Source organism: Ammodytes marinus (genome assembly GCF_949987685.1).
Source record: "Ammodytes marinus genome assembly, chromosome: 8".
Taxonomy (NCBI): domain Eukaryota; kingdom Metazoa; phylum Chordata; class Actinopteri; order Uranoscopiformes; family Ammodytidae; genus Ammodytes; species Ammodytes marinus.
In genome coordinates, this window is record NC_137212.1 from 25,655,482 (window position 1) to 25,668,147 (window position 12,666).

Here is a 12,666-nt window from a genome sequence, read left to right on the forward strand (position 1 = left end):
CTCCAGCAGCAGAGAATGAAAGGGAACAACAGAGAGGGACGGGAGGGCACTTTGAAATCCCCATCCTTAATCCACACGTCTGCAAGTCAGCAGAAGCATTGTGCACATGGCTTGAAGATTACCATCAAGCAATAACATGGCCTACACATGGCAATGATGTCTGGTGAGGATTTAGCCTCATGAAAACAAGTTTATTGTTGCAGTGAATGTGAAATTAGATGTTAGAAATATTGATAGAAAAAAGCACATGTTCTTGTGTGAATGAAGAAATGCAGTCAGAAAAAGAAAGTTTTTAGAAGTCATGTCTTTATTATCATTTGCATACTGCACCATTTAAATTTGTCTTTGCAAACTATCAAAAGATATATTCTTTATTTCACAGACAGACATACTTTTGTGATGTTCAAAATACCAGTATCTCATCTATGTAAATAGGTAAGAGGTACATTTCTGTGACACTTAGTGCATCAGCTTATCAAGAAAATTCCAGAAACGTTGCCAGCAATTTGAGCAATACACGATAATGAATTAGTGGTTGCAGATGTCTTGCTTCTGCTTCTGTGTTTTTCTACAATTGCTTTTTGATGCGGGATTGCATGCACTGCAGAAGACCCTTGTCCCACATGGTGGGGTCCCAGGCATGGAACCAGCCCATGAAGGACAGAGGCTCTGCCCCCTGCTTAATGAACGTTATGGGAAAGCCGCGTCGGCTGGATGGGTCGGATTCCAAATAGTCTTGGGCTGAAAGGAAAACAAGGTTATATTTGTGAAAGTAGTCTCTTTTGTGATGTATCCATATCTCTTATAGATCTGTTTTTTATTGTGCTTTTTTATACCTATCTTCGCTGCTCCAGTTTTCTCCACCTCGTTGGCATCCTTTCCGATCCAGGCGAACAGCTGGCGGGAGAGAAAGGACAGGGATTTATGGACAAAGTATGGAGCCGCTGTCTACATGCCCGCCGCCATCAGTAACAAACCTATGATCGAGCAGAACCGAGACAGAGTCGTTTTATAATGTGAAGGCAGCGTACCTGACTACCAGTGTCCAGAATCATGACATCGTCCGTTGCCAGGTCCAGCTGTGTGAACTCACCGGGCACCTCCTCCGCCTAAATATTGAGCAGTACACGTTTAGAAATTGGTTATTATTGGTTATTGGATCAACTTTTAAAAGGCGAGACACTGCAGGGCACATATAGGGTAAACATTTAAAAGCATAGATATCAACATGAAACGTTGCCAGTTTATTACTTAAAATAAAAATGTTTAACATTAAATGTTTGAATAAATATGCAAATTGGCCATATCTAAATTATTATGCGTACATTTGAACATCTGAAGCCAGAGTAAACACCTACTGTACATTGTGAAACTTTCATTTATTCTAGTATGAAAGACGATAGACAAACATCTCAAAATTGAAAAATGTGTTTTTGCCTGCTGTGCTGTGCCTTAATACAACAAAAAATGAAATCCAAAAGTGAAATACTTACCACCAGCCTGCCAGTCTTGTTTGAACAGCCAAACAGTCGTGGAGGCCTGACTAACGTCTGCAGGGTCTTGGAGGTCTGGTACTGCCCCTTCCCACCCAGTGCTGCCCAGAAACCAGCTGGCAACACGGGGGAAAAAACACAGTTTTTGCACTGGAAATATGTGACAGTGTTATCCCGCTGAGTTCGGATGTAAACACTTTTTTTTCTAGCGCTCACCTGGCTCCTTGGTCTCCTCAACCTCCTTGGCACTTCCTCCCAGCAGGCCAGCCACATACTTAGCTGCAGCCATCTCCTCAGACGTGGATCCCTTCCCCTTCCACAGTGACAACGAATCAGGTGACTTCAGCACAAACACATCGTTGGTATTAAGGGAGGAAGCTTGGGGCTCCACCTGGGTATGAGAGAGTAGTGAGAATGCTTTATCATCAAGAATGGCTTCATACTTACTGTATATACTTATACTCATGGGTTGTTTCCACTTATAACAGTGCTTTTTTTAGATGTATATATTGATACTCAGTTTACACAATGTCTTGCTCTTATAGTGTACATTTTCAATTTCTTCAGTTTATTGCTATTGAACATATTGTAAATAATGTTCCTCATATTGCATATTTAAATTAATAAAATTTTTTATACTATTTGGTCTTTGCATTACCATTTGTACTATTTAGAATCTATTAATTGTATATATTACTTATCTCATCTTATCTTATTGAGATAAGTTTTAATTGTACCTATTGCAGTGTGGGTCAGAGAGAAACGTATTCAGATTCCTCTGTATGTCTGGCAGAAATTGACAATAAAGTTGACTAGACTTGACTAGCCTTGACTTGACTTGACTTGACTTGAGTAGCCTTGACTTGACTAGCCTTGACTTGACTAGCCTTGACTTGACTTGACTTGATACACGCTGGCTGGATGTAATAAACGAGGCTGACCTCAACAGCCCGTGTGGCGTTGGTGGAGCTCTTGCGGATGTGGAAGAGGCGTGTGGTCCCGGGCTTGCTCTCGCCACATTTGCGGGACGTCCCTCCTAGGTGGATGACCAAAGGCTTGTCCTTGAACACACTCACAAGATGGGGGGGCTCCTGGCCCTGAGTGACACGAACCTGCAAAGACACAGCAGAAGCTAAAACCTACATGTACCGTGAAGAGAGGGGTGGTTGACCCAATGCTTGAATGGCAGGAGTATGTCATTAAAGGAACAGTTTGACATTTTAGGAAATATGCCTTCTTGAATACTTGCATATTTAAGGAGAGAAACACAAGGTAAAAACCTATTTTTTTCAAGCACTGGTCAATTTTGAGATTTATGGCTATTTTTCCATAACATGGCTTTTTTCACGTACATTTCATGTACATTGTGGTGTTTATTTGACTAAGCCTTGTCTGAACCAAAAATCTTCACTTCTAAATAATTTACATCAACTCAAATCATGCTAACATTTATTCTTAAAACATTAAGAAAATGTGTATTTTATATTTGGCTATATCCAAAATCTGTAATCTACTGGCAAAGCTTCATGATGAAATCTATGAGTTAAAGATGTTACTATTCACCTGCAGTGTCTAGCCTTAACACACAGAAATGACACTGGTTTTGATTTGATCTATAACTCTCGCCGAGTTGGCATATTCATAAGATGTCAAATAGTTCCTTTATAGTATAATCAGAGTAATATAGACTGTTTTCATAGTTAATATCTCACCTGTGTGGCTACCCCACTCATGGAATCGTCCAGCTGGACGGTGAGAAAGGCTGAAGCAGTCAGTTCATCCCTAGTGCACTTCTTTCCTTGCCTAAAGACAGCAAAGCCATAATGTATTCATAACTCAAGAGGCATAAATGAATTGCATTTATCTCCAGAGGAACAGTGGTTTAGTGGCATGGTTGTACAGATGGTGAATGACAATGTCATTCTCTGCTTGTTTATATTGTGTCCAAATGGATTCATATTCCTAAATAAAAACCCTCACAGGTTGCACTCACCAGGTGTAGATGATATGCTTCTCTCTGCCACCAGCGTTGTAGGTGTACAGCACCAGGTAACAGTCACCTCCAAAGAACTGACCATAGGTGGATGGGTCCACGGGCACTGTGTCACCTCCTTCCACACGCCAAATCTACAGTATACACACAACCAGCCATGGTGACATCCACACCTTGATATTTGAAGACATGAATATATAGAGCGTGATCATGGTAAAGGCTAGTGCTGGTACCTGGACTGTCCCAGAGCCATCGTCCACCATGCCGTGCTGGGCAGCCATGGCGTTGTTGTTGTGGAGTTGGGAGGCATCGAAGGGGATCTGCTCCACCCGTGCAATGCTACCTATGGTGAAGGCCTTACTGGGGCCTGTGGTCTCATCCTTGTCCAACCAGTTCAAGAAGAACTGCTTGAACAAGGTTGACTCACCCCCTGAGGCCATTACCTGGACCTTTATATGAGAAACAGAATAGCAGGCATAATTATACGTACAAGGGGGCAAGACAGAAAGGATGAAGTTCTGGTGACAGACTGTCCCAACATGGCCACATTACCTGAGTATTTTTGGGGTACTTCTTGTCTTTGATGAACTTGTTTGCAGCAGCAAATGCTGCTTTGCGCTCACCAGCGTTAGCATCCCGCCCTGCAGGTTGGGGTATGGTACAGTAGTTAGAGGTTTCAAAATCTGGTGAAATGTTTGAATGAGTCATGTGTTCCCAGGCGGAGAGGAACCACAGACTGCTGCTGGCAACTAGTTGCTATGAGAGAACTGAGCATTAATAAATACAGAGTGTATTCAATAGGACTGTGCTACAAAATTGATACGGCAACATATGGTGATGTGTATTTTTCTGATATCTGTATGGTATTGTCAGCTCCATAAATCTGTACTAAAGAACTAGTTTTAATGGGTTGTTAACTACTATCTTCACTCTAGAAGATGTCACGATATGTGCAATTTCATAATATATCGTAATATGCATCGTATTGCAATGTATCGTGATACATCATATGACCCATGTATCGTTATACATATGGTATTGTGAAGTCCTTGCCAATACACAGCCCTTGTATTCAAAGAATGAAGATCCAAGTAGCAGAAAATGACAGATCTCAAAGACTAATACCTTTCCAGACAAAGATCTTATTGTCTACTCCATTGTCCAAGATGTAGCATTCAGACTGGGAGAGCATGTCTTGTTTGAATGGGTTTTTATCAGCCACCATAGTTGATTTCATGGTGCCAGCAGCATCGGAAATCTAGAATATATAAGAAAGTACCATTTATCACCTGAATATTTTAGACCCTGTAATATTTTTTCACTGGAATTCCTTTTAAAGCGGAATGTGTGCATTCTCTCACCAAATAGAGAGTTGCTTCCTTCTTGTTCTTCTTATCAGTGGATACATCAGATTTTCCTGGTGGGAGTTTGGGCATGGGTCCAAGCACCTACAGGATAAACAGAAGTAAACAGATTGCAGCAATGTACTTTCATGACCATAAAATCATCCAGCCACAGTCACAAACCTCTAGGGGGTTTACAGAATATCAATGTTCAAGTACAAAATTGTGTGTGGGGGGGGGGGGGGGGGGGGGGACTTACTCCAATGACTTCTTCTGGCTCTGAGCCTTCATCGATCATGACTATTTCGGCCCGGCCATTTCTCTCATTGTCGCGGATGGCGATGGCTATCTCGGTGGTTTTCAGGCGTTCATACAAATTGCTGTCGCTGCCAGCCCAGTGGTAGATGTTCTAGCATGTCACAGAGAGGAACAGAGGAAAAGCAGATAAATAAAATAAAAACTTTTTGGCAACAAAGTACAACATATTTGGTCCTTCTTCTAGATCACCTTTCCCAGGTCAATGATGAAGCAGTCTCCTGTGTTGAAGCTATCCCAGCTCATTTCCACCTCCGTGGCTCTGACCTGTCGACGTCCTTTAAGGTGCAGCAGGCGAGAGCCACTCAGCTCGTTGGTCACAACATGTTGGAAGCCTGAAGCTACTCCACCTTTCTTTGAGAGTAAAGTCAAGAAGAATTAAGCATTAAAGCAATGACATGCTTGGTGTGTAGATCCCAATACAATGGCCAATCATAGATGTAAAGATCAATATTAAGAGAACAGTCAGGCGTTTTGCTTTCTTGCTAAGAGTTGGATAAGAAGATTGATACTACTGTCATGTCTATGTCGGCCTATGTTCCATGGTTAGCTTTAGTGGTTAGCTTAGGTTACACTGGAAACAACTAATGTCTGGTTCTGTCCAAAGTCAACAAATCCCTCTGCCTCTAAGTATCACTTATTAACACATAAGAGCTCATTTCATGTTTATTTTACTGAGAAAGGTCAATGGTCAATCATCCCATCCAACTCTTAGCTAGAAAGCACATGAGCATATTTCCAAAAATGTGGAACTATTCCACTGCAATGTGTAAAGAAAATTTGCGTTTTTTAGAACAGACTTGGTAGAAGTGGAATAATATTCATAAGTACGTTTTTATTAGTCGCTTGAAAAGCAATTTTATTTGAATTACTTATAATGAGCATTTTATATATTGGCCTATAGACCAATATATAAAACGCTCATTCTCATTCATTCTCACATTGCATATGTATACAGACAGTATAGAGCAATGTTGCATCGCCATATCTCTACAGTAGCACAGAACTACAACACTGGCTATAGTTTGTTTTCCAGTGGCCTACTTGGTCTCATGACATCCACAGCCCCTTCTGTGTTTTTTGCGTTAGAGAGCATGTTTAGGCTTGGCTTCTTTGAAACTCTCCATGGAAACCCTTAGTGGAAATCCTCAGGGAGCAACCCACAATGACTCCAAACAGTTCCCATAATAGCAATGTGACAAGTTCTGCCTCCCATATCAATATACAATAGTTAACCAACTCCTTAAACTTCACTTGGTATATCTCAAGGCTTTATTTTGATGTGGCAGGTTACAGTTTTTCTTTTTTCTGTAAGAATGTTTTTTAGATTTACCATGAAAAAAGCATGCATGCATAATTCGTATCATTTTTCACCTTGTAAGTGATGCCAGACCTGAAGTAGCCCTGAAAGGTGACCGACTCTTGGTTTTGATATTCAGCGAACTGTGTTGGCGCCCCACCCAGGCTGTCATCCAGCTGCATCATAAAGATGGCAGCAGCACCTCTCTCATCCTGGGAAGCTTCATCACCTGTTAACGGAAAACAGTAAAAAAAAAAAAAAGAAAAAAGATTCAAACAATCAATCAATCAAGACTCTAAAGTAAAGGAATTGTATTATATTATGATAGTTTTCTATGAAGTGTCAGCAGGGAATGTAATGTGTTGCATACCAGTCCATGTGTGGACGGTGTAAGAGGGAGCGGAGGTGGTGTAGAGCACAATGTAAGAGTCTCCGGTGTAGAAGTCTCCATGCAGCGCTCTAGGGACGGGCTTCAAATCCATTTTCTCCACCCGCCACACCTGCAGGCCCGCCTTCTTCCCCGCAGTCGCAAACTCTTTGTGGGTTGCCATGGTGCTCAGGAGAGTGCTGAGAGGAGAGACAGTCACTAACATTTAAACGCAGGTGTTCATAGAATGTATGAACTTCACATGAGTCACTTTACACAAGTCCTACATTCTCCAGCTTCTGCTTCTCAAATGCTAAGGATTCTCTGCCCTCTCTTTTATTCCTTGTGTGACCAAAACTGTTTATCTTAGGAATTTTGGACAATTGGTTGGAACAGAACAAGAAGAACAAGTTATGACATCACCTTAGGCTTGAGTAAGACTATTGGATAAATATGATGGATTGATGCAGAAATGAATTTTGGGAAATTCTTTGGAAAATGAATGGTCCACATCACAAAGCATTAATACTAAAGCAGTTCTACCATTTAATTATTAGTGCATTATGTTGCTTTATTTGATTTAATGAATGAGTTTGATTAAAAGTTCCCTTTTCCCCCCGATACAAAAAGGTCTCGACTCTTTTTTGTAATTATTACCCTGCAGCATTTGTTGCTTAACCTGTAATACAGGTAGCATGTAATTAATAAAGGTGTGTGAAGCCATAAAACACCTGGTGTAACTGGGAGTGTTCTGCCAAAGTGCTATTTGGGAGGTGGTATATTTGGGCCATGAAATGCCGCACCCAAAAGACAGAGCCCTAATTAAATTGATGTAAATCTGAAAATAGTTCATGCACCAGACAAAACAATTTTGTGGTGGTAAGAAAATATTACAGTACCTTACAGTGTCTGCAGACACAGTGATGCACTTATTACATTTTCCCTTTTTATCATTTATGATACTAACAATAAGGTACTGTAATATTTTCATACCACAATGTCATGTTGATTTATTTATTGTTCTTCTTTGAACTGAATAAGTCTTATGATTATACATTCAAAATACAAGTTCCATGTGAAATTTGTAAAGCTCAACTATTGTGCTCCTTTGGAGGCAGAACCAGACAAAGAGTTCATTTCATAGCGAGCGGGATTAATCTTGCAGGGACTAGTTGCTATGAATAATTGAGGCGAAAAACTACTTTATCAAAACAAGGTAAAACAACAATCGGTCCATATTATCAGATTAAAAATGCTCTATAAATTCATCATTGTTGTGCGATGGGTTATGTTATTGTGCAAAAGTGCCTAATGTTTTTTTTCTGTCAATATTTATACACAGAGGATCTTTTTCTACTCTAGCATTTTGCAGACATGCAGTACAAAGATAATAGAATATGTTACCTGGTGAGGAAACAACGGTCAGAAGCTGGATGTGGAGAAGATGACACTGGCTGCTCTTCAAGGTCTCTGCATAGGTTGTGTGCACTCAGGTCTGTTTTATAGCCTCCAGAAACATCCGTTTTCTGACTGAGAGGCGTGTCAAGCAGCATTCCGACCCAACCCAGCCTCCAAGAGGACTGCTACAACAAACACCCTTCATGCAGCTACAAATTCTGGTCAAATCCATTTATGTCCGTGTATGACAATGCTTGAACAATGCTGATATACAAACAATCTTTTGAATTGATATGCTCCTGCTCTGCAAAATAACCCCAAGGATAAAGCCTATAACAATGAGTCATCTCTTATCTATTAACCACTTAATTGGCACTTGGCACAGAATGATTTGATGTCAGTGGAAAGCAAAAGCTAACTGGCTTACCTATCAACGTTTTGGACAAAATCTTCCATGCTGCTGAGTTCATTACTGCTTTGCATAGAGGTATTATAAATGCAAATTGGTCTATGCACCCTAATGTTGTTGTGATAGATGTAGCAGTGGCACCTGGCCTATAGAGGGTGCTGTTGGACACCCCCTCCATGGTGTATATACAGTATCTCACAAAAGTGAGTACACCCCTCACATTTCTTCACATTTTTCTTTATATCTTTCCATGGGACAACACTGAAGAAGTGACACTTTGATACAATGTAAAGTAGTCAGTGTACAGCTTGTATAACAGTGTAAATTTACTGTTCCCTCAAAATAACTCGACACGCAGCCATTAATGTCTAAACTGCTGGCAACAAAAGTGAGTACACCCCTTAGAAAAAATTTACAAATTGGGCCCAAAGTGTAAATATTTTGTGTGGCCACCATTATTTTCCAGCACTGCCTTAACCCTCTTGGGCATGTAGTTCACTAGAGCTTCACAGGTTGCAACTGGAACCCTCTTCCACCCATTTATGACAGCATCACAGAGCTGGTGGATATTAAAGACCTTGCGCTCCTCCACCTTCTGTTTGAGGATGCCCCAAAGATGCTCAATAGGGGTTAGGTCTGGAGACATGCTTGGCCAGGCCATAACCTTTACCCTCAGCTTTTTTAGCAAGCCACTGGTCGTCTTGGAGGTGTGTTTGGGGTCGTTATCATGTTGCAATACCACCCTGCGGCCCAGTTTACGAAGGTTGAGTGCACGTGGTCAGCGTCGTACACAGAGGTTGGCTTTGGAAAATAGACGTATGAGTGCTGCCAGCATTGCTGAAGGGCTTGAAGGGGTGGGGGGTCAACCTGTCAGTGCTCAGACCATACGCCGCACTCTGCATCATACTGGTCTGCATGGCTGTCATCCCAGAAGGAAGCCTATTCTAAAGATGATGCACAAGAAACCCCACAAAAAGTTTGCTGAAGACAAACAGACTACGGACATGGATTACTGCAACCATGTCCTGTGGTCTGATGAGACCAAGATACATTTATTTGGTTCAGATGGTGTTAAGAGTGTGGAGCGGCAACCAGGTGAGGAGTACAAAGACAAGTGTGTCTTGCCTAGAGTCAAGCATGGTGGTTGGAGTGTCATGGTCTGGGGCTGCATGAGTGCTGCCAGCACTGGGGATCTACAGTTCATTGAATTCTAACATGTACTGTGACATACTGAAGCAGAGCATGATCCCCTCCCTTCATAAACTGGGCCGCAGGGCAGTACTGCAACATGATAACGACCCCAAACACACCTCCGAACAACCACTGGCTTGCTAAAGAAGCTGAGGGTAAAGGTTATGGACTGGCCAAGCATGTCACCAGTCTTAAACCCTATTGAGCATCTTTGGGGCATCCTCAAACGGGAGATGGAGGAGCGCAAGGACTCTAATATCCACCAGCTCCTTGATGTCGTCATGAATGGGTAGAAGAGGGTTCCAGTTGCAACCTGGGAAGCTCTACTGAACTACATGCCCAAGAGGGTTAAGGCAGCGCTAGAAAATAATGATGGCAAAACAAAAAATGTACACTTTGGGCCCAATTTGGACATTTTTTCTTAGGGGTGTACTCACTTTTGTTGCCAACAGTTTAGACATTAATGGCTGTGTGTCGAGTTATTTTGAGGGGACAGTAAATTTACACTGTTATACAAGCTGTACACTAACTACTTGACATTGTATCAAAGTGTCATTTATTCAGTGTTGTCGCATGGAAAGATATAATGAAATATTTGAAGAAATGTTAGGGGTGTACTCACTTTTGTGAGATACTGTATGTTGTTTTTCATTTAAATTTTTTCAATGAAGATTTAAAATAAAAATAATAATCCCATGAATTGTTATGTTTGTTTGTTTGTTTGTTTGTTTGTTTTTTTTGGGGGGGGGGGTATCCTGATGTTCATCAATGTCATTGTAACATGTAAAAGATAAATAGGCCTTAGTCAATTGTGTTTCCAGTTTAAGTTTAAGTGCAAATATAAAATATTGTGTTAATGTTTATGTGTAAACAATGCCTTATCTTTGTACAATTGGCATTAATTATTGACTCTTTCACAAAGCCCTGGTAACCTTCAGTGCGTGTTCAATTGTATTGGTATGGTAACCGTGGCTGACTGAGTTTGGCACAGCCCGACATAGGATAATTGTCTCCGACCACCATGTGTCAGTATGATTTTTGATTTATGAAAAAAGAAAATGTCATCAATCAACATACTAAAAGTCATTCCTACTGGCACTCTTGGTAGAGGAAACATTATTCACACGGTTAAGCGGATCGTCTTTACTATGAAGTGTAGTGCAGAAGATGGAGCAACTGAACTTAGACTTAGATGTTAATTGTGACCTGCACAATTAACTTTAAAATTGTGACTTGGGGCCCTTGGTCAACTGTAAGTGATTGTCTGAGCGGCACTGTGGTGTGCAACCACTGTGTGACTCCCATGTGACAGCTTGGTTTAAGGGGGAAGTAACAAAGCTCTCCTCTGAGCAGGCTACCGGCACAGTCGAAGCCTGGGGCTAGGGCTGGGTCCATCACTCCTACTAACACAGCTGCATCAGCACATTCTGTCTTGTTGGTTGGGTATTGGCAACTCACACAATCCCTGTCTGGGACATAACGCCACGCCCCCCACAAGACCAAACACACAGTCAAACACAGTCACACACAGTCATACACACAGTCACACACACACACACACACACACACACACACACACACACACACACACACACACACACACACACACACACACACACACATACACAGTCACACACACAATTCCAACATGGTGGCTGAACACAAAGGCCTCCAAATACAAGCTTATTGTTCTAACTTGAGTGGGAATATAAATGCTCCTCACTTCATATCACAAACTGGGATGCAAAATTACAGCAGCATGTCATTTGGCAATGAAATAATTTTAAGTCTCAGGCTCCTTTCAACAATGCAATATAGAAGAAGAAGAAAAACAAGTGAAGAGAGCGACACCTCAGACACAAATAAACACATAAGTAGTGCAAAGACACAGTGCACATCAGGTCATCTATAACTCAGCAGTGTTTTGCCTGAACACTGTCATAGCAGAGGCAACGCTTATGCAACAATGGTAACTGATAACGGCCTTTTCTTTCCCCGGTTTAAAGAGGGTGCATGCGGATACATGAACGGCTGAGTGGAAATTGCCCCCAGATGTGTCTCAGGAGTTTTAATTTCCTGCAGCAGCACTTCTTCAAAGATCTTCTGCGGATTTACCCCTTGACACGCAGCCATCATTGCTGCATATAGGTTTTGAATCGTCGACGTATGAATGAAGGAACAGTGCAATATTCTGCTCTCTTGCTAAGGTTCGGTCATGTTCAACTTTATTTACATTTTTTTACCTTTGGAGAGAGCCAAGTTACTTGTTATTGCCTACTTCTAGTCTTTACATTAGCACAAGCTAAGCTAAGATAACTTAATGTATAGCATACAGATATGAGAGTGGTGTGTGCATCTTCATATACCTCTAGGCAAAAAATCCAACAGAGATTTCCTTCTCAAAATATGGAATTCTCGCTTTAAAGTGCAGTATATTTTCGGCCTTTACTCAGAACAACGGCGTTGGTAGTGGGTTGATGTAAGAAGACGCAGTTTGAGTCAGATGAGGAGGTCTCAAGAACAATTCTTTTATTTTAACAACAAAACTCATCCTGCAGTCAAAACGAAGCCAATTAAAAATTTAAAGTGTTTGTAGCCAAAAACTAATAGAGGTACATGCACAAAACATAAAGCTATTAAGAATTCCTGTAAGCTAAAAACCTGTCTCTTCCTGAATTGTGGTGGCCTATAACCTGAAATCTAAGTGAGTTGATTGGTCCTTAGGTCAGTAAGCTCCACCTCGCCTAACTCCTGATTGGTGGATCCTAACTAACTCCGACCTACAATGTCCAGAGGACATCTGTGTTAATCAATCCCTGGAGGTGCTATGCCATTTGGGGCCAGGAAGTCTGATTCA

The 12,666-nt window shown here is 41.3% G+C and overlaps 1 protein-coding gene across 1 annotated transcript; it reads right to left on the reverse strand.

Moving 5' to 3' along the window:
* Positions 1-288: 288 nt before the first annotated feature.
* Positions 289-8,379, reverse strand: scinla (scinderin like a). The gene is made up of 17 exons (XM_080032895.1): positions 8,216-8,379; positions 6,815-7,011; positions 6,519-6,673; positions 5,337-5,498; positions 5,089-5,238; positions 4,848-4,934; positions 4,612-4,744; positions 4,039-4,127; positions 3,720-3,935; positions 3,487-3,620; positions 3,206-3,296; positions 2,435-2,605; positions 1,710-1,884; positions 1,494-1,609; positions 1,032-1,109; positions 837-897; positions 289-741 (listed from the first exon to the last, which is right to left on the reverse strand). Exons 1-17 carry the CDS (start codon positions 8,362-8,364, stop codon positions 569-571), a joined length of 2,337 nt encoding a protein of 778 aa, XP_079889021.1. The 5' UTR covers positions 8,365-8,379; the 3' UTR covers positions 289-568.
* Between the last annotated feature and the right edge of the window lie 4,287 nt (positions 8,380-12,666).